The sequence below is a fragment of the Ceratotherium simum genome, chromosome 37 (assembly GCF_057802395.1).
Source record: "Ceratotherium simum simum isolate JZ-2026a chromosome 37, ASM5780239v1, whole genome shotgun sequence".
NCBI lineage: Eukaryota > Metazoa > Chordata > Mammalia > Perissodactyla > Rhinocerotidae > Ceratotherium > Ceratotherium simum.
The window spans coordinates 22,840,415-22,862,118 of record NC_141936.1 but is presented as its reverse complement, the minus strand read 5'-3'; the positions used below and the strand labels follow the sequence as shown (position 1 = coordinate 22,862,118).

Sequence of the window (21,704 nt, the reverse complement as noted above, 5' to 3'; positions counted from 1 at the left end):
AAAATGAGTTAAGGTGGGAGCCCAGGTTCTCTCAAATCCACCTCCTCTGGAACAGAAAGCAGGGGGGTTTTATGAGCTAAGGGACTTGGCAGGAGGGGCTTCAGGGAAACAAAGGGGTCACTCCCGATAAGCCTCTGGGCAATCTGACTTCTGGGCTTCAACAGCTGCTGAGGGTTGGCCATCCATCAATCCAGTGATTGGCCATCTGGTGATCTCAACCTCCCCAAAGGCATTTCTCTTTCTTCTGCAAAACAAGCTCACAAATCCTCAAGACCCCTGAGTCACCCCTCAAGTTAAACAGGAAAAAACAGCAAATTGGTTTAATATCTACAGTACCCCTCAGATACCCAGCTTTAACCCCCACTGTCTTTTTTCCCTTCCTGATTCTTGTAGGGAGCAGGGTGTCGATCCTTCTGGCTACTTCCTGCTGAAAGGGGGCAAAGATGGGGAAACTGAGGAAGGCAAGTTTTCAACCTGAGATTGAAAATACTTTCGAGTACTGGGCTATATTTTGCTTTTTGCATTATCATTACTTGAGATTCCATATTTGACTAACCCAAATTTCCAGAACCCAAAATGCAAGAACCCAATTGGGCTTGCTTATCTGACTGTTTAGTGTCGGCTGTCTGAACCTGGAACAGCAGCTTAAGGTCTTTCAGGGGCTCACAAGACCAGTGTTTTCTTTTCAGTTTCTGAGTGCTCTGGCAAGCCTCACTCAGGTGTGATGAATCCACGGCTTGACTCCGGCCAATTTGACTGATGAAGGGGTGGTCAGGAGGACTTCATAAGGCCTGGTCCACTTGGGGGTTAGTTGATCCTCTAGTCCACGCTCCTTCCAAGACTTAAGGAGAACCTAGTCACCTGCCTTGATGTGGTGGAGTGGAACATCTGATGGGAACGGGGACCTGTGAGGTGAACTCATGAACAAAAGCTAGAATCTCATTTAAAAATTTTAAGTGCCACCTGACCGCTATTTCCTTCTGCTACATGGATCCTCCACAGGGCAGAGGGCAACACCTTATCCCAGGTTATGTTAGCTTCTGACAGATTTTGGCAATCATTTTCTTTAATGTGTGGTTCATCTTTTCAGTCTTTCCTGCCAACTGGGGCTGCCGTGAAGTGTGGAGTTTCTAAGTGATCCCCAAGGCTCTCGATACTTCCTGGGTTATTTAGGAGATAAATGCGGCTCTGTTGTCACTCTAGATCGACAGTGGGAGTCCATACCTGAGAATGATCTCCTTTAGCGAAACTTTGGTCACTTCGGTGGCCTTCTCAGTTCTGGAAGGGAAAGCTTCAATCCACCCTATGAAGGCATCTACGAATCCTGACATTCCCAGAGGCGCAAGGCATCATAATAGAGACCACTTGCCAGTCCTCACAGAGGGCTGCTCCTCGATGTTGAATGCCCTTGTCCAAGGAGGGCGGCCCTGTCCTGGGATTGTTTTTGGCACAGATGAAACACATTGTTGGGTAACTTTCTGAATGGTCACTTGCAAATTTGGACCAATTAAATACCTTTTGGATCCACTGCAAGGTGGCATCCCTCCCATAGTGATTAACAGTTTCTCCCAGAAGGGCTTCAGGTACCAGGATGAGTCCTTCCCAGTTATGTTTCCAGCCAGGATGCTCCAGAGAGCAGGAGTCGAATCCCCATCCTCTGGCTCTCTCTAAATCTTTCAGGGTGGAGCTAGGCTGGAATTTAGCAAAGTCAATCTGGGGAACTAAGGGAGCCGGGAGTGTCTCAAACTCATAGTCCTAGCAGCAGTCTTTGCTGTCTGATCGGCCTTTTTTGTTTGTTTGTTTTGTGAGGAAGATCAGCCCTGAGCTAACATCCATGCCAATCCTCCTCTTTTTGCTGAGGAAGACTGGCCCTGGGCTAACATCTGTGCCTACCTTCCTCTACTTTATATGGGACGCTGCCACAGCATGGCCTGACAAGCGGTACATCGGTGACCGCCCGGGATCCTAACCTGGGCTGCCAGCAGCGGAGCATGCGCATGCCCCTGCTATGCCCCCGGGCTGGCCCCTGATCAGCCATTTGATTACCTCTGGCTTCCAAAGTGTCCCCTTTCTGATATCCAGGGCAGTGCATGGTGGCTACTGCCACGGGGTCATTAATGGCCTCTAATAACGTCAATATTTCCCTCTTAACAGTGGTCGAGTCACCTCTCTTTCCATGGCCCCATGGATATGGACCACTAAAAAGGCATATTTTGAGTCTGTACTCTTTTTTTTTTTGTGAGGAAGATCAGCCCTGAGCTAACATCCATGCTAATCCTCCTCTTTTTGCTGCGGAAGACTGGCCCTGAGCTAACATCTATTGCCAATCCTCCTCCTTTTTTTTTTTCCCCAAAGCCCCAGTAGATAGTTGTATGTCATAGTTGCACATCCTTCTAGTTGCTGTATGTGGGACGCGGCCTCAGCATGGCCGGAGAAGTGGTGCGTCAGTGCACGCCCGGGATCTGAACCCGGGCCACCAGTAGCAGAGCGCATGCACCTAACCGCTAAGCCACGGGGCCAGCCCTGAGTCTGTACTCTTTTGTCTTGACTTTTTTGAAGAACCCTAGTTAGGGCTATAAGCTCAGCCTTTTTTTGTGTGTGTGTGTGAGGAAGATTGGCCCTGAGCTAACATCTGCCAATCCTCCTCTTTTTTCTGGGGAAGATTGGCCCTGGGCTAACATCCATGCCCATCTTCCTCCACTTTATATGGGACGCTGCCACAGCATGGCTTGACAAGCAGTGAGTCGGTGCGTGCCCAGGATCCGAGCCGGTGAACCCCTGGCCGCTGCAGCAGAGTGCGCACACTTAACCACTTGCGCCACCGGGCCGGCCCCAAGCTCAGCCTTTTGAGCTAAGGTAGCTGGAGGTAGAGCCTTCGCTTCCATGGCGTCCTGTAGGGTGGACGACTGCTCGAGGTTGTCCCTGGTCCCTGAAGCTGCTTCCATCAGTGAACAGTTCCAAGTCCTGCTGCTCCAACAGTTGGTCAATCAAATCAGGTCAGCTCGAGAACACCTGTAGCTAGCAGGGTTGCAGGGTTTAAGACAGAAATAGTCTTTAAGGGGCCGGCCCCGTGGCTTAGCGGTTAAGTGCGCGCGCTCCGCTGCTGGCGACCTGGGTTCGGATCCCGGGCGTGCACTGACGCACTTCTTCTCTGGCCATGCTGAGGCCGTGTCCCGCATACAGCAACTAGAAGGATGTGCAGCTATGACATACAACTATCTACTGGGGCTTTGGGGGAAAAATAAATAAAATCTTTAAAAAAAAAAAGAAATAGTCTTTAACTTTACCTCTGGGTTGTCTAATAAAATAGCCTGATCCTCTTTTCTGTTCTAATAAATGGACGACACAATGGGGAGTGTGCACCGTGGTGAGCTGCCCCAGTGTGTACTTTTTGGCTTCTCGAAGTATGTCACAGGTGGCAGCAATGGCTCAGAGGCAAGATGGCCATCCTGACTGTCTGATCCAAGTGCTTAGAAGAATAGGCCAGAGGCCTCTGGGTCAAGACTCCCAAACTAAGGCCCTGTTTCTCATGTATAAAAAGATCAAAGGGCTTTCTCAAATCTGGGAGTCCCAAGCCTGGGGCAGTTAACAATTTTCCTTTAAACTGACTGAACGCATTCTGGCACTCTTGTGTCCACATCCAAGGCTGGAGTTCTCTTCCCTTTAAGACCTCATTTAGAGTTTTAGAATTAATCTGAAGTTGGGCATCCAAATTCGGCAGAAACCTGCCGTTCCTAAAAGTCCCCACAATTGTCCACAGGTAGTGGGAGTGGCAACTCGGCCACTGCTTCCCTTCTGTCTGGGAGGAGGCTTCTCTGTCCTTCTGACAGTTCAAACCCTAAGTATTTAACAGTCTTTTAAGATATTTGTGACAGTATCTCCCTGGAGATAGCATCAGATCCCACAAGATTACCCTTTGCCTCCCATGTTAGATACCAGTTGCAAGTCCATGTTGTCACCTGCGCTTCTGACCAACCGGTCACAGACCAGAGGATCCCAAGACTCCCCTCCCTTGGGTTTGATAAAACATTTTGATAGGTTCACAGAACTCAGGAAAACATTTTACTTAACAGAATAACAAAAGACACCCATTTTACCTTTATTGCATAGAACAAGGTATGTGGGAGAGGGACGTGGAGCTCCCAAGCTCTCTCTGGGGGTGCTACTCTTCCCAAATCTCTCTTCAGCCCCTCTCCGCACCTTGGAGGTGTAGGGAGCCGGATGGGCTGAAAGTTCCAACTCTCTAATCACACAGTTGGTTCCCTTGGCAACCAGCCCCTGCCCTTAGGGGCTTTCCAAAAGTCACCTTATTAACATAAATTTAGGTGTGTTTGAAAGGGGCTTGTTATGGATAACAAAGGACACCCATTTCACCTGTATTGCTCTGGAGCTGAGAACTGAAGTAATTTATTATAACAAAGGATGCCCCTATGGCTCTTATATTGGAAGTTCAGCATTTTGATCCTATTTCACAGGTCAAGGGCTCCAGAGACCTTTTGGTCTCTCCTTTTCCTGATACCCCTTTTATGTCACACTTTCTTTTAGAAAGGTTTCCATTTTGGGCATTCAACACCGAGAATATGGCTCCAGCATTGAGCAAAAATTCAATATGCTCTCCTTCTACTGCCAAGGTCACCCAGGGCTCCTGGAGCCAAGAGGGGAGCCCCACAGCCCCGTCACATCTCATCTGTGGTCAAAGGATGTTGGCATGACCTAGTCCCGTTCAATCCCTTCTCTGGAGACAGTTTGGACAGTCCCGCCGCCAGTGCCCTTCCTGCCAACAGTATGCACATTGATTAGCCCCCAATTTTGTTGGTGGCCTTGTGGTCCCTCTGTGGGGGCCAGGGTCACTCACCCATGGCATCTTCCTTTCCCTCGGGCTACCTTGAGCATCTGGAGGGCCACAGCTAGCAGGGCGGTGTGCCTTTTCATCTTCTTTTCTTCTCTTTCATCCTCAGTTACATCCTGGTTATTGAACACCCCAAAGGCAGACTCGACTAGCTGTGCAGAACTAGCATCAGGACCTATAACCAACTCCTGGAGTTTCCTACAGGGTGTCTGGAGCACTATGAGATATGAAATAGCTATTTTTTTTTTTTTTATAATTTTATTTATTTATTTATTTTTTCCCCAAAGCCCCAGTAGATAGTTGTATGTCATAGCTGCACATCCTTCTAGTTGCTGTATGTGGGACGCGGCCTCAGCATGGCTGGAGAAGCGGTGCATCCGTGCGCGCCCGGGATCCGAGCCAGGGCCGCCAGTAGCGGAGCGCGCGCATTTAACCGCTAAGCCACGGGGCTGGCCCTGAAATAGCTATTAAGAACCACTGTACTGGGGCTAGCCCCGTGGCGGCATAGCGGTTAAGTGGGTGCACTCTGCTGCGTGCAGCCCGGGGTTCGGATCCCGGGCGGTCACTGATGCACTGCTTGTCGGGCCATGCTGTGGCTGCGTGGCATATAAAGTGGAGGAAGATGGGCACAGATGTTAGCCCAGGGCCAGTCTTCCTCAGCAAAAAGAGGAGGATTGGCAACAGATGTTAGCTCAGGGCTGATCTTCCTCAAAAAAATAAAATAAAAATGTACTACCCTGGGCCTCAGGGTTTATGCCTGAGGCAGTCTTGCGGCCTCTGGAAAGCCGAGGGGTTTTTCTTGTTAGGCCTCTCAATTTCAGGTGCAGACTCTAAAAATGTACCCAAGGACATATTTCTTCCGGCTCCTGCCCCGTGTCCAGGTGGCAGCCAAGTGACTGGGCGCTGGGCTTCTTCTGCCACTGCTGCTCGTCATGGCTCCTGGGCCCAGCCAGCTGGGCAAAGCGCAGAGGTGCCCACCTGCCTTCAGGCCGCCCCTCCCGCCGCCACTGTTGCCATGATGGGGCAGGGAACACCAGGCGGCTCTGTTGTGCCTTCCACGCCATTTTCCCATCTGTGCCGCCTACACCATCACCATCCACGCTGCCGCCGCTACCGATAACTCTGGGGACATGCCCATTTCAGTCAAATCAACAAACTTACACAAACACACACAAGACAAACACACCCATACAAAGACAAAATCCAACTCCTGCAGGACAAAAACAACAGGTGAAGTCCAACAGTCCCCCACGTCTCTCCCAAACGAGGGTCCCGCCTTTCACATAGAAAGCAGATGGAGAGACAGAGATTGACGACCCTGAGTGTCCTATTGACTCACCGGACAAATGCAAATGTGACTCACCGGACAAATGCAAATGCAAATGCAAAACCGAGTCCTGCAGGACAAAAACAGAAGGCAAAGTCCAACAATTCCCTAGATCTCTCCCAAACGAGGGGCCCTCCTTTCACACAATGCAAATGGAGAGACAGAGAATTCACGACTGCAGGTGCCATGGCGACTCGGCCTACAGAGCAAAACCAAAAGTACTCACGTACAAGATACACGCATCCACACAAGGACAAAAAGTAGACCAAGGTCCAGTGCGTTTCTCCACTCCTAGCCAGCGTTGGGCCGAGGGTGGCCGACACTGGTGGGAAGCGGGGAGCGGCAGGGGAAGTCCTTCCAGGCAAAGATGCCCGGGCAGCTGCTGGGGACCACCTACCACTCAAACTCCCACCAGGGCTGTCCAGCCATGGCCCGAGACTCCTGGCTTGCTCGCCAAAATTGATACCGAACCTCTTAATCTCAGGTTCCTGTGCCCGATGACCAGCAAGCCAAACACTGAGACATCGGTGCTTGGAGATGAGAAAGGTTTATTCGAATTGGTCAAAAGGAGTAGGGGGGGAGCCCAGGGTCGCTCAAATCCACCTCCTCTGGAACGGAAAGCAGAGGGGTTTTATAAGCTAAGAGACTTGGCAGGAGGGACTTCAGGGAAACAAACGAGTCACTTCCGATAAGCCTCTGGGCAATCTGACTTCTGGGCTTCAACAGCTGCTGAGGGCCGGCCATCCATCAGGTGATCAGCCATCTGGTGATAGCAACCTCCCCGAAGGCATTCTCTTTCTCCTGCAAAACAAGCTCGTAAATCCTTGAGACTGCTGAGTCACCCCTCAAGTTAATCAGGAAAAAACAGCAAATATCTACAGTACCCCTCAGATACCCGGCTTAATATCTCATACCCCAGATATTCAACCCCTTGTAGAGAGATTTGGGCCTTAGTGGGTGTGATGCGATAGCTGGGTTAGCCCAGGAAATTGAGTGTTAAAATAGTGTTAGCATCAGAAATTTCTCTAGTAGGACTACAAATTAAGATGTCATCTAGGGCCGGCTCCGTGGCTTAGCGGTTAAGTGTGCGCGCTCTGATGCTGGCGGCCCGGGTTCGGATCCCGGGAGCGCCCCGAGGCACCACTTCTCCGTCCAACGTGAGGCCGAGTCCCACGTACAGCAACTAGAAGGATGTGAACCTATGACATACAACTATCTCCTGGGGCTTTGGGGGGAAAAAACTGAATAAATAAAATCTTTAAAAAAAAAAAAAAAAAAGATGTCATCTACATGTTGTATTAACCAACTGTCTTTGAGATTTAAGTCTCATAAATATCTTCCCAATGCCAAGCCGAATAAGTGAGGGCTATCTCGAAATCCCTGAGGCAAAACAGTCCTGGTCAATTGGACAGGCAGGGCTTCGTTAGGAAATGCCATTTGAAAGCAAAAAGCAGTTGAGAGTTCTCTGCCATGGGAATGCAAAAGAAAGTATCTTTTAAATCCAAAACAGTAAACCATTGTGCACCATCAGGTATTGGAGAAAGAATAATGTACGGATTAGGTCCTGCGGGATGAGTGGGAACAATGGCCTCATTAACTATTTGCAAGTCATGAACCAAACGAGATATTCGCCATTGGGCTTTTTAACAGGCAAGATAGGAGTGTTATAGGGTGATTGACATCGCCAGAGAATCCTGTGTTCCGGAAATTTAGAAATCGGGCTGAAGTCCTTGTATAGCTTCAGGCCTCAGGGGGTACTGTTTAGCATGAGGAGCACAAGTTGGGTCTTTAAGAGTAATAGAAACAGGAGTGGCAGCGATGGTTCTTCCGGGAAGGGCACAATCCTGTACTTGGGGATCCACCTCCTTTAGTATACGGGCAGGAATACTGAGAGGCATTTGTTGACCTATGGATCCAACATGGAGTGCCACGAACAAGTTATTTTCTCCCTGCGTCAGTATGAACTGACTTCCCAGCTTGGTCATTAAATCTCAACCCAACCACGGGGTGGGGCAGGTAGGCAAAACAAGAAAGGAATGTGACAACACCTGATCTTGATATTTACAAGTCAGGGGATAAGCCTGAATACAACGTTTTGAGTCTCCGTCCATCCCCACAATCTTATGGGATGACTTACCAGCATAGGTGTTGGACCAGCATGGCAAACAGGGATAGAGTAAGTGGCTCCCGTATCAATAAGAAAATTGCTGTGCTCACCTTCCACATGCAGAGTAACCCGGGGCTCAGCCTATTGGATGTCAATGGGAGCCGGACTGGCCTCTGGGCCTTTTTAGGATGAATCCTCTGGATCGTTTCCTCGGGCGGGGAAATGGGTTCTTGGCCCCCTCTCACTCTGGAGACGAGGACAATCCCTCTTCCAATGTCTCTCCATTTTGCAATGAAGACATGGCCCTGGAGGCAGATCCTTCTTGAGGCGTTGCTTACCCCAGTGTCCCAGCTGTTGACATTTAGAAGAGGGGGACTTCTATAGACCCCTATCATTAAATTTGGCTTTGGACCCCGAATTAGTCTGTCTCTGTGGCAAATCTGCAATTGCGGCTGCTAAGACAAGAGTCTGTATCTTACCCGGGACCTTAGCCCTGCAGTCCTTATCTTGTTTGATAGCCAGGTCTCTGTTATTAAAAACCTGGGTGGCCACCTCTGTTGGCCGCTGGGTGGGGGTTAGTGGCCCTAGGGCCAACTTGGGTAATTGACTCCGAATGTCAGGAGCTGACTGATTGATAAAATGCATGTTTAAAATAGTGATGCCCGTTGGAGAGGCAGGGTCTAAGTTTGTGTATTTACGAATAGCTTCTGCTAGTCTTCCCTGAAACAGAGCACGGTTCTCATCTGCTCCTTGTGTAACTTCCTGAAGTTTTTCAAAATTCATAGGTTTAATAAATCCTTTTTTCATTCCTTCCATCAGGCATGTTATCAGATGATTTCTTTCTTCCCCTTCCTGCTCATCCCTATAATCTCAGCCAGGGTCTGTTTCCAGCACTGCTGTGCCCCCTACAGGATATCGATTTCGATCCCTAGCGTGGAGCTCATCAGCGAACTCTCGAGCCCCAGCCCAAATACGTCCTTTCTCATCTGTAGTACAGCATCGAGTCAGGACAATATATATCCTGCCAGGTTAACGCAAACATCATGACGAGCTGCTGAAAGCCATCGATGAATTTAGAGGGATTTTCGGAATAGCATCCTAACGGAGACTTTATCTGAGCCATGTCTGTCATAGAGAAAGGGGCGTGGACTTGAATGGTGCCCATGTCTCCATTAGCTACTTCCCAAAGGGGGAACTGACCAGAATTAGAGGATGCCCCACTGCAAGTGTGTCCTGCTGGACTTAAGGGGTCTTGTTGTTTCGAGCCCTCAGAGTAAGGAGGAGAGGTGGATGTGCTTTCTACATCAGGAGGGGCCTCCAGAGTTGTAGGTGGTGGCCTTGGAATCTGTCTGACCAGGCAGTCGTTGTCTAAGTTATCTGCAGTCTTGTCGGTCTTTTGGGGAGTAAACAAACACATTCGACAAACAGCCCAAAGGTCAGGGGCCTGGCTTAAAGCCATAAACGCCTGGACACATGGAATCTCAGACCATTTTCCCAAATGTCAGCAAAAGAGGTCCAGTTATAAAATGGTGAGTCCCAGCCCCAACGCTATGTAACCTTGAGCGAATTACTCCTCTAAATGGGGATAATAATAGTACCTACTTCATTGGTTTGTTGTGAGGATTAAACAAGATGATTACTTTAGAGCATTTAGAACAGCAACTGGCACACAGTAAACATCCGATAAGTTTTAGTTGTTACTATTATTAAGTCCAAATGTCATCATTTGCAAAATAGTACATCCTTTATAAAATTGTTGTGACTAGAACAATTGTGCACTATCTGGAACATAATATTGTTAAAAAATATTTATTTAATATGTAATTAAATGGGGTTATCAACCTTCAAAAACAGAAACCAGTTTAAGAGGTAAAGTATATTTTTGGGATCAAAGAATTACAATTTGGGAAGCACAGATTCAGGTAGAAACCCAAATAGTGTCCTAATTACAGGATGAAAAAGGAGGGTTTTTATGGGGAAAGGAAAGGGGTATTTACATGAGAAGAAGAGGAAAAAAAATCCTGACTTTGGGGGTGATTAGGTTACTAGGGCGGATCCCACACAAGTGAGATTAGTGCCCTTATACAAGAGATCCCGGAGAGTTTTCTTGCTCTTTCTGCCATATGAGGACACAGCAAGAAGACGGCCATCTATGAACCAGGCTCTTACCAGACACTGGATCTGCTGGCACCTTGATCTTGGACTTCTCAGCCTCCAGACTGTGAGAAAAAACGTTTGTTATGGGCCACTCAGTCTATGGTCTTTTTGTTATAGCAGCCCCGACAGACTAAAAGAGATAGCATTGTCTGCTTATAGTGAGATAGCCAACAGTGTGCTAAAAGAGAATTTTATTAAAAGAAAACCAATAGGTCTTAGGCATTCAGAACAAATCCAAAGACTTGCAACACCACAGAATGAGCATATCTACCCAGGCATAATGCTTTTGTAAAGCTGAGTCATCAGCAAGAAGTCTGTTCATTACTCCCTCCTGGCCAGTTCCTACTCAGTCAGTCACTCACTGACTCCCACCCCTACCTCCACAGTGCTGATTCACAGAGCTGTCACCATCAGGCATGATTTCCCTGGAGTCTGCTCACAATTCTCTATTCCCAGGTGGTCACTGGAGCAGACCTGATCCAGTGCCTTCTCCAAGCCTATCCAGATACTCAGCAGAACCTGCAGACTTGATGAGTGGAGAAGCCAGGAAGCTTTGAAGCCTTTGCCCTTATATTCATTGCAGGGACACAAGTAACATACATGGATGTTACTCCTAATAACCTCCTAATACTGTCACACTGGGGGTTAAGATTTCAACATGTAAATTTTGGGGGGGCATAAAATTTAGTCCATAATGGTATCATTTAGTGTGTTGAGCTCTTCAGTGGGTTTCCAGTGGGGCTTTAGCGAGCATCCATGTGATATCCTTTGTACTGGACAGCTGAGTTTCAGAATTCTTGGCCTACCTAGGAGAATCAAAACTGCTTGACCACCCATTTTCAGGGATGTTGCCATTTTATGCTCTAACTTTGAAATGCATATCAAGATCTGCCTGTGCTCCGGGGCTGGCAAATTGGAGCACAGCAGAGGGGTTGAGATAGAAAATAACTTTGGACAATCACAGTGTATTAGGTAGGATTTCTGTGTGGTTGCCTTAAGAGAACCAAAATAACCCTGGATTAAAACAAGATATTTATTTTTTCTCATATTGCAATCCAGAGGAAGAGGGTTTATGGCTGTTACAGTGGCTTTTATTCCTTATTTCTCATTCCTGTGCCATCCCCAGGAGGTTGCCCTTGTCTGCATAGCTGAAGAGGGCTCATCAAGTTCATATTCTATCCTTCAAGCAGGTGAAAAGAGGATGGAGAGGGACAGACGTGGAAATTGCACTCATCACATCTTCTCACATCCCACTGGCCAGAGACTAGTCATATGATCACACTTAGCTGCAAGGGATGCTGAGAAGTGTTATCTTTACCAGGGAAGTCATGTGACCAGCTAAAACCTCCATTATTAAAGAAGAAGAAAATAGATATGGGAGGAGCACTTAGCAATTGTGCCATAACTGGGCTTATTAAGCATAAAGGAGCTTACTAATGTCTCTTTATTAAACTTTTCTTTGGTCTCGGTGTTTGACAAAATCAGGCTAATCTTTACTTGCTACTGCTTCAGACAGCATCCCCCCCACATCATTAATCTGGTTACTTACAAATTTTTTATTGAACACCTACTTATTGGCCTATTTGAATAGTACCATTTTGTAGAGCTTATAGTGTAGCAGAGGAGATCGACAATAAACAAGTAAAATAACAAATAAATACCTAATTACAAGTGTTGATAAGGCTTATACAGGGATCAGGCCATTGTGGTAAAGAATAATGGAAAGCAAGGCTGGGAACCTGTTTTAGGGTTGGTGTCAGGAAAGCCTTGGAGGAGGTGACGTTTGAACTGAGACTTGGAGGATACAATGGAGATGGCCATGTGAAGGGGTAGGGGTGAAGGGGTAGGGGTAAAGCCACATACCAGCCGGTGGGCAATGAGGGCAATGAGACAGCCCTCATTCAAGAAGGCCTCAGTGAGAAAGCATTTGGTGCTCTTGAGGAATACATAGGCAGCCAGTGAGATTGGAGCACAGGAGGTACATATGAAGGAGGTGGTATAGCAGAGGGTGGCAGGACAAGGAGGGGCCAGACCATGCAGGTCCTTAGGCCACATGAAGAGTTTGGATTTCATTTTATACCAGTGGGAAGTCATGGGAGGGTTTGAAGCAGAAAATGGCATGATTTTATTAATGCTTTCAAAAGAACTTTCTAACTGCTGAGTGGAGAATTGATTGGATGACAGCAAGAGTAGAAGCCAGAAGATTAGAAGCATTTTTTAGAACCTAGATCAGAGATGATGGCCTCTTAGACTAGAGTGGTAACAATGGAGATGGGAAAAAGTGGTGGATGAATTTAAGAATTATCTGGAAAATTTCCATCAAGAATGGCTTAAAACCAGTTCTTTTAAGCATGAGTTTTAGAGTCTGCGCATATCCTTTAAAACCTATTTTTCCTCTAGGATGACTGAAAATCCTTAGCTAATGGTCAATTGAGGTTATGCTCTGCAGTATCACATTCGTTAATAATCTTTGGGTGGGGGGTGGAGGTGGAGGATGGGTGAAGCCTAACTTCTAGAGGAAAGAGCAAAGTCCTGTCTCCTTTCTTAATTCTATTGATAAAAGTGTTAAAACTGGGGAAATTTTTTTTACCCTCTCTCTTATGGAATCAAAAAGGCAGGAGAAATGTTCAAAACTTGCTTCTCAGATCAAATACTGACAACATAATAAAGGGTACAAAAATAGGGAAGATAATTAAGCCTTCATCTCTCAACAGTTGTTCATATCTTGTTTCTGAATAGGCATTTGCCCTTCTCCTCTGTCCTATCAGGTCAACAAATACATACTAGGTATCTGCTACATGTCCAGCCCTGGGGTCTTCCCACTGGAGATGAAGAAGTGGAAGAAGTTAAGTACTGGTTAAGTTCACATGCTCTGCTTCGGTGGCCCAGTGTTCACAGGTTCGGATCCCAGGCACAGACCTATGCACTGCTTATCCAGCCATGCTGTGGCAGGTGTCCTATATAAAGTAGAGGAAGATGGGCACGGATGTTAGCCCTGGGCCAATCTTCCTCAGCAAAAAGAGGAGGATTGGCAACAGATGTTAGCTCAGGGCTAATCTTCCTCACTGAAAAAAAAAAATTAAAAATTAAAAAAAAAAGAGACAGAAGGAGGGTTTGAGAGTTAGCAAGAAAATGAGGGTAGTAAGTCAAAGGAGAAGAAGGAAAGTTCAAGAAAGACTTGGAAATAAGCAGAACAAAGGCTCTGGTATGTACGAGGAGACCAAGAATAGTGAAATGGGCACTGTGGTCACACCGGTGACTTTCAACGTTGCGTCCCACGCAGAAAAGAGTGGCTCTGTCAGGAAAGGAGAGAGGAAGGGAGTTAGGAGAGCAAAAACAAAAAATATCAGCTGTCCAATGCAGCCACTAACACTTGACTTCTTCTAAACCTTGGTGGGAAAATTCTGGGCTTTGGAGTTATGCAACTATAGCCTTAAATCCAAGTGCTCTCAGTTCTTTATTTGACATGGATGAGCCTGATAGTTCTACATACTTTCACCACAAGTGTGTTTGCCTAGACATCATTACCACAAACATTTTCGTTGCAGAACTAATTGGCTGTAAGGCAATTTTGCTGTAAAAGAAAATCACAAAAAATGAAAGAGGGATGTTAATGAAACATGAAAAATGAATGACAAAATTAAAAAGACTTTATTGAGGGAGCCAGCCTGGTGGTGTAGTGGTGAGTTCACAGACTCCACTTCAGCGGCCTGGGGTTCTCAGGTTCGGATCTCAGCGCAGACATATGCACTGCTTATCAAGCCATGCTGTGGCAGGCGTCCCAAATATAAAGTAGAGGAAGACGGACACGGATGTTAGCCCAGGGCCAATCTTCCTCAGCAAAAAGAGGACAATTGGCAATGGATGTTAGCTCAGGGCTAATCTTCCTTACCAAAAAAAAAGACTATTGAGAAATACAAATATTTGAATACATTTAAAATGTTTGTATGCAGATTCATGGTGATACTGCACAAATAACTGATTTTATTTTATTTTATTGTGAAGTGTACCTAACTAAGCACTTGTCTTCATTCTGTGGGAAATGTGAATTCAACTCTGCACCCTCAAAGGAGAAACCCTTGGCTCTCTTTTTCTCCTTCAATGTAATGTGTTTGAAAATAAGAAACCAACTCCTGGGGCAACTCATCGTGTAATCTGTTGATAAAACCGTCAATAAAATGTTGCTAACTAGAGGAAATGCCAACTGTTTTAAGACCACTACCACCACGTCTACTCATCACTGTGTAGATCATTATGAGGGCCAACTAAGATTTATATCATAGAAAAAGGGGAGTAAATGTGAGAAGTTCATCAATGAAGAAATGAAACCAAACTGACAAAGACAAAACAAAACTATCAATCAGTAATTTTTTAATCTTTTACAGTGGTTGACTCATCCATGAAGAAAAGAAATGGAAAAAAAAAAAAACTGTCAATGAGTTATTTATTTATCTTTTAAGACAAAATCCTCTTATGGCCAATTAGTTGTATGGCAAAAACACTTGCAGCAAAGATGTATACAGTAAAAACACTATGTTACCGAACCAGGTTGGTTTTGCCCGCCCCATGATTATGCCAATCATGGAGATGATGAGTTTGCAAAGAGAAAGGATTTAATCACAAGGCGGCCAAGTGAGGAGGCAGGAGAATCAACCTCTGATTCACCTCCTCGAAAATGAGGACTCAGGGATATTTATGAGATACAGGGGCTGGGCAGTCTGAAGTGTAGGAATAGATGATTGGAGATCGGAGAAGTGAGGTAACTGATGATCTGAAGAACCATAGTCAAGCTTCATGCCTCTTCGTAGGACGCATGTTCACAAAATGGTGGCATAGGCATGATCTGAGGGTGGGGTTTTTAGCCCCCTGACGTCAGGAGTTCACCTATCGGGCGCCCGTGCAGGCCCAGTTGGTGGGTTGGTGGTCTCGATTGGCCTGAACCGGACAGATGGTCAATTCCTAATTCCTGGAAAACAACTCAGACATCTGTTACCATGGTGACCCAGGCACCAGGGATGTTATCTAAGGAACCTGGTGGGGTTGGGCCACATATTGCCTAAGCAGCACAGCTAACCATGGGCGGATAAACGGCTAAAGGCTACAATTCATAACTGCCAAAAAACACTTTAGTTACTAGCTACCTAATCATTAATGGCTAACGGTCTACCAGTTTCAAGCACCTCATTTGTTCCAGTCACTGGGCTATCACAAAGGTGATTAAGACCCAGTACCTGCCATCCAGTGGGGAGACAGATAAGAAAATTAGCAGCTAGAGCACAAAGGAGATCCTGGGTGAGAGGGCAATGGAGGAGAGCTACCTGCTGAGAAGGTAGCTCAGCCTTGGGGAGGAAAGTCATTCCACTGGGCTCAAGATGTCCCCAAATTTTAGAAGCATTGAAATGAGAAAAAAAATGCGTGTTTTGTCGTTTGAAGAAATATGACCTAGAGTCCGTCCTGGTAGATGGTAATAACAAAGATGCATAATTTTAAGACGTGGGATTTGCTTCAGATTGAGTGACATTTAGCACCTAGTTAGATTTTTGTTCATTTCTTTTTTTCCCCCTTGCCAGGCCAGTCCACTAGACATTGGGACCATGTAATACACATGAGGGGGAAAGAAGCTGTATTATTGAGAATAAAGAAAAACCAAAGAGGGCCAGCCCCGTGGCTTAGCGGTTAAGTGCATGCGCTCCGCTGCTGGCAGCCCGGGTTCGGATCCCGGGCGTGCCCCGATGCACCGCTTCTCTGGCCACGCTGAGGCCGCGTCCCACATACAGCAACTAGAAGGATGTGCAACTATGACACACAACTATCTACTGGGGCTTTGGGGGGAAAATAAATAAATAAATAAAATTAAAAAAAAAAAAAGAAAAAATACTTTAAAAAAAAAAGAAAAACCAAAGAGTGTGCATGTGGCCTTGAAAGAAACGAAGTACCCAGAGATCACTGAAGGAAAATGAGGATTTGGGAATTGGAGACAGAAGTAATAAGCCAGCAACCTGGCATTACTGGAAAGTCACCAGTCTCCAGGAGTCTGGGGTCGCAGGATTGTGACTAGAATCTAGCAATTCTCAATTATAAATACAGTTATTTGGAAATTAGGAAATTTGTCTGGAAAATAGTTCAGAAAATTTACATAGCAATAGAAGCTGCCACTGTAGTCATTAAAAAAAGATATTTTCACAGTATAATTGCCAAAGATATTATATAACAACACGGCTATGCCTTCTCCACCAAGTTTAAAACTGGGTTTGTTAAAAGTGCATGAGAGTGTTCTGGCTAATAAATGAAGAAATGAGAGAAATAAAATATCATCATTTAGTAACCCCTAATGAATTAATGGGTGTAGCCAGTGGTCATCAATGGCTACTAATTTCACAGCAAGTCAAGTTACCATTAAGTGCCTTCTGATGGAAGTACAAAACACCATCTATAAGGATGCCTTGCCAAAACAACCAACCAACCAAAAAAATTCCAGCCTGAATCTGATCAAGCCTCTGTATTTAGCTACCAACTTATAGGAACTATATGGTTCAGAGGAATGCACTGTGGGGAGGCAATCAACAAGATCTAGGCTATGAGAATCTGCAAGATAAATGACCTACTTTCTTTAACAAATCAATTGTAAGAACAAAATTGGAGGGCGCACATATAGACCTGTGCTGTCCAATATAGTAGCCAGTAACCACATGTGGCTATATAGAGTTAAATTGGCTAGAGTTCAATAAAATTAGAAATGCATTTCCTCAGTTGCACTAGTCTCATTGCAGGTGCAGTATCAGAAAGTTCTATTGGACAGCGCTAATACAGACAAAGAGGTGTGGAATTTGTTTGCATTGCATAGACCTTATTTGGATCCTAATTTAAGAAAATAGACTTTACAATGTTAAACAAATAGAGAGATTTGGACTGACTGGGTATTTGATGATACTAAAGAATGGTTAAAAAAAGTTAGGTGTGATTATGATATTGTGATTTTGTTTTTTAAAAAAGAGTGTCCTTATAGGTAAGAGGTACGTACTGAAATAGTTACAGATGAAATGAAATGCTGTCTTACATTTGCATTTAAATAAATCGGCTATGACTATTTTGATTATTGTTGAAACTGGGTGATAGGTACAGGGAGGTTCATTAAAACAGTTCTCTTTGCTTTTGTATAGGTTGCTGCTTTCCAAAATAAAATGGTTCCCATTTACATATGTTTGAAACTTTCCATAATAACACTTTTTTTTTAAGCCATAGGCAGCTAGTTGCCTAATAAGACTAGCTGGATATTTGCTAATTTGCACGTCTTTAGCAGCAACACTCAAAGCATTTCTCTCTTCTTAATGGCTCAATACACCAAGAACACAGGCCAGTCAGTGCCCTCTTTAAAAGATGTTATATAGACTCTCCTCTTTCCCCACCTCTCTTTACCTGGAGAACAAAAAGAGGAGAAGTGTTAAGAGTCAAAAAGTGTGCATTCTCTCCACTCGTCTCCCAGCATGTGATAAGAGAGATCCCAGGGACTTTTTGGGATCTTGGGCCAACAAGAAGTCAGGAGACAGGTGTCCTTTATAGAATATCAGGGTAGGCGTGGTTGGTGAAGTTGTGCCATCTTTGGGTGGCTTACTCAAAGTTGCATTCCTCCATTTGAGTATAGTTGTAACGTATGATTCGGTAGGCAGATGCCTAGAGTACTGGTCCCAGCCATCTGAATCTCCATCTATGGTGGGAGTAAGAATGGGGGTTCTTAATTCCCATTTGTCTGTAAGGCTTCCTCACCCAACTGTCTTATATTCTGCATCCCCCAGCTAGACTGATGGGTTTTGCGTGATATTATGTGTTTCTGTAAATGAAAAAAATATTACTGCAACACAAATAAAATTTTATTCACAACAATCCATTCTTGCAAAAGTATTTCCGCAGCACTCCTGAAATAAAGTGTTGTGAGAACTAAGGAGAGGAGAAGGCTTCTGCTAAGTTGAAGATCACTTTCCAAACCCCTTTCCATCTCACCCTATTTGGTCCCTGTTGATGGCTTTGCTTTCCTTTCTTTCAAGAGGAACTCATCGTTGGGACATCTTTGCATAGCCCCCCATCCAGGAAGAAGTTCTGTGATGTGTGGATTGTGAGTTTGCTCAAGCAAACCGGACTCTTCACAAGGAATAACTAGACACGAGGACTAGGATGGAAGACCCGGCACCAGTGGAAGGCCAGGGCCAGTTCCCAAGCCCCCACCAGGGCTCTCTGAGGAAGGCCGTGGCTGCTGCCCTGGCCCTGGATGGGGAGTCCACAATGGGTCGCAGGAAAAAGAAGAAGAAAGAGTCTCGCCCACAATCTATCATCATCTACCGGTCAGAGAATGAGAAGCTGACTGAGGATCCCGGGGAATCAGAAGGTGGAGACCCGCCCAAAGAGGAGGAGGGAGACGATTTCCTAGACTATCCTGCGGATGATGGTAAGTCTCTCTGGGGCAACTTGCTTAAAGCCCTGGGAAGCAAACCAAATGAGGATCCTCCAGGAGACAGACAGGCATTTGCCCACTGACCTATTTCTTCTTGTTGATCCATTTTTTTCACACGATGTTGCAGTCTTCATTCAACAAATTGACAATATTTATTAAGCATTTATTATGTTCTTTTCTAGGTGATATAGGGGAGATCTCTGCCCTTTTGGAAACCCTAGTGTAATGGAAGAGACCAATTTATACACAAAAATTAGTAATACAAGCAGACTATGCTGATTACTTAATACTTGTAAGATAAAGAAACAATAGTTGACTTTCATAATAATCAGGAAAATACAAAAGATAACAATGACTTATAGTACTCTTTCACATGTAGGATGGCCAAAAATTGGATAAAATATGACAACATCAATGTGAAGAAATAAATATACTCTCATACACCTCAAGAGGAAATGGAATCTGCTTTAGCCACTTTGTAGAGAAATTTGTCAATATATGTTAAATTCAAAATTCAAAATATGCATACCTCACGTCCCAGAAATTCTGAGTATCTGCCCCATGAAACTTATGTGCAACTTGCCCATGTGCAAAAGGAGGCATGTATAAGAATGTTTGTTGGGGCCGGCCCCGTGGCGTAGCGGCTAAGTGGCGTGCGCGCCACTGCTGGCGGCCAGGGTTCAGATCCCAGGTGCGCACCGACGCACCGCTTGTCAGGCCATGCTGTGGTGGCGTCCCATATAAAAGTGGAGGAAGATGGGTGCGGATGTTAGCCCAGGGCCAGTCTTCCTCAGAAAAAAGAGGAAGATTGGCATGGATGTTAGCTCAGGGCTGATCTTCCTCACAAAAAAAAAAAAGAGGATCAATTTGTGCAGATCTATAGATCTCTAAGACATACACCCACAGTGGACGAGACAATTAATGTCCCTGCTCTCATGCAGTTTGCCTTCTACTCAAGGGAAGACAGAGGGTGAACAAGTCAGGAAATAAAAGATAATTTCAGGTGGTGATATGAGTTCCAAAGACAATAAACCACAGTAATGGGAAGGTGAGCAAGTGGTGGAGGACAGTGGGGGGAGAGATTGCCTGATTCAAGGCCTCTCGAGGAAGCAACGTTTGAGCTGATCTGAATGGTAGGAAGGAGCCAGCCCTGAAAAGATCTCAGGCAGGGCTTTATGAGGAGGGGAGCAGATGGGCAAAGACCCTAAGGTGGGAGCACCATGGCCCATTTCTGGAATGGGGTTATTTCTGTGTTGAGAGTGTAAAGAACCAGGGGGAGGATGGTGGGAGGAGGTCAGAAAGATAGGCAGAGCTGGACCGTGTTGGCCTTGCAGGTCATAGTAAAGAGTCTGGAATTTGTTGTAAGCACAAGAGGAAGTCAATGAAGGACTTTTAAGAAAGGAGAGACATCATCTCATTTATATTTTTAAACAGTCATCTGGCTTCTCTATAAAGAATGGCTTACAAGGGTAAGAGTGGAGGGCTAGCCCTGTGGCTTAGCGGTTAAGTGTGCGCGCTCCACTGCTGGCGGCCCGGGTTCGGATCCCGGGCACGCACCGAGGCACTGCTTCTCCGGCCATGCTGAGGCCGCGTCCCACGTACAGCAACTGGAAGGATGTGCAGCTATGACATACAACTATCTGCTGGGGCTTTGGGGGAAAAAATAAATAAATAAAATTAAAAAAAAAAAAAAAAAACAAGGGTAAGAGTGGAAGCCGATGGGAAGCTGTTGTCCCACTGCAGCCACACTAGCACTAATGTAGAATCCTGGGCTAGGGTGACAGCAGGAGAGATAACTAGAGGAGAGAGGCTGGGCTCATAATGCAATTTGCAACTTGCTGATGGATCGGAGGCAGGGAGTGAGGGAAAGAGAGGAGTCAACAGTGACTCCTGGGGTTTTGACAAGAACAACAGAGAGCATAGATGGTGGTATCATTTATTGAGATGAGGGAGACTGTGAAACCGTTAGGGTTTGGGGGAACAGTCCAACCTTTCTATCTGGGCAATCACAGTCCCTGCCGTTATCCTGGGCCATGCTCTTTAGGTGGCTCCATTTTATCCCTCTTCCAGCCATGGGGCAAGGAGTCCAATGGGGTCCAGGGGACATGCCAACCTAAAGCCTGTACTCTCCCCAACCCCTCCACTTCTAGACTGCATTTCACACACCAAGGACCACGGACTTCCCCATTTCAGTATCTCCAACCTCACTTCCAGAGTGGCCAAGGATGGCTGTTTGGTGGTTGGTGGTGGTGGTGGTGGGGTTCGTGTGTGTGCGTGTGTGTGTGTGTGTGTGTGTGTACAGAGCTTGGATACGAGGGCTGGGATGTCCACAGGCATGTGAGGAGGCCTCCTCTCAGGGAAGCATAGAGATAGGAATGAGGAGGGAAGTGAGTAGGCTGCCCACAGTATAATACACACGTAGTACAATCTTTGCCACTATAAAGTGGTGTCTGTAGTAAAGTTCCTCACACCCCTCAATATCACAGAGATAGTGACAAGATTAAGGCCCAGAAAAGTGAAGAGAGAACATGGAAAACAAGTTTAATCTGTTTTATAATTTTATCAGTGTGGACTGAGAGTTCACTGCAGGAATAACACCACCAGTGGTCACCCTCCTGAGGGAGACCCATTCAGTCCATCACTGAATCACTGACTCCAGTACCACACCAGCTGCTATAAAAGTGGACACTCAGGGGCTGGCCTCGTGGCCTAGTGGTTAAGTTCGCACACTCCACTTCAGTGGCCTGGGGCTCGTGGGTTTGGATCCTGGGCATGGACCTATGCACTGCTTGTCAAGCCATGCTGTGGCAGGTGTCCC

General features: G+C 45.9%; 1 protein-coding gene and 1 long non-coding RNA gene across 2 annotated transcripts in view; one reads left to right on the top strand and one right to left on the bottom strand.

The window, feature by feature from the left end:
* Positions 1-21,704, top strand: part of TMEM169 (transmembrane protein 169) — a 30,570-nt gene that overhangs the window by 6,217 nt on the left and 2,649 nt on the right. Inside the window, exon 2 of the mRNA XM_004427532.3 lies at positions 18,483-18,880. Coding sequence (XP_004427589.1) covers positions 18,610-18,880 — 271 coding nt within the window. The 5' untranslated portion in view covers positions 18,483-18,609. The remainder of the gene's footprint in view (positions 1-18,482; positions 18,881-21,704) is intronic.
* Positions 6,705-8,735, bottom strand: LOC147912319 (uncharacterized). Its single transcript, XR_015550076.1, has 2 exons — positions 8,394-8,735; positions 6,705-6,977 (listed from the first exon to the last, which is right to left on the bottom strand). It is a non-coding gene; the product is annotated as an uncharacterized LOC147912319 (long non-coding RNA).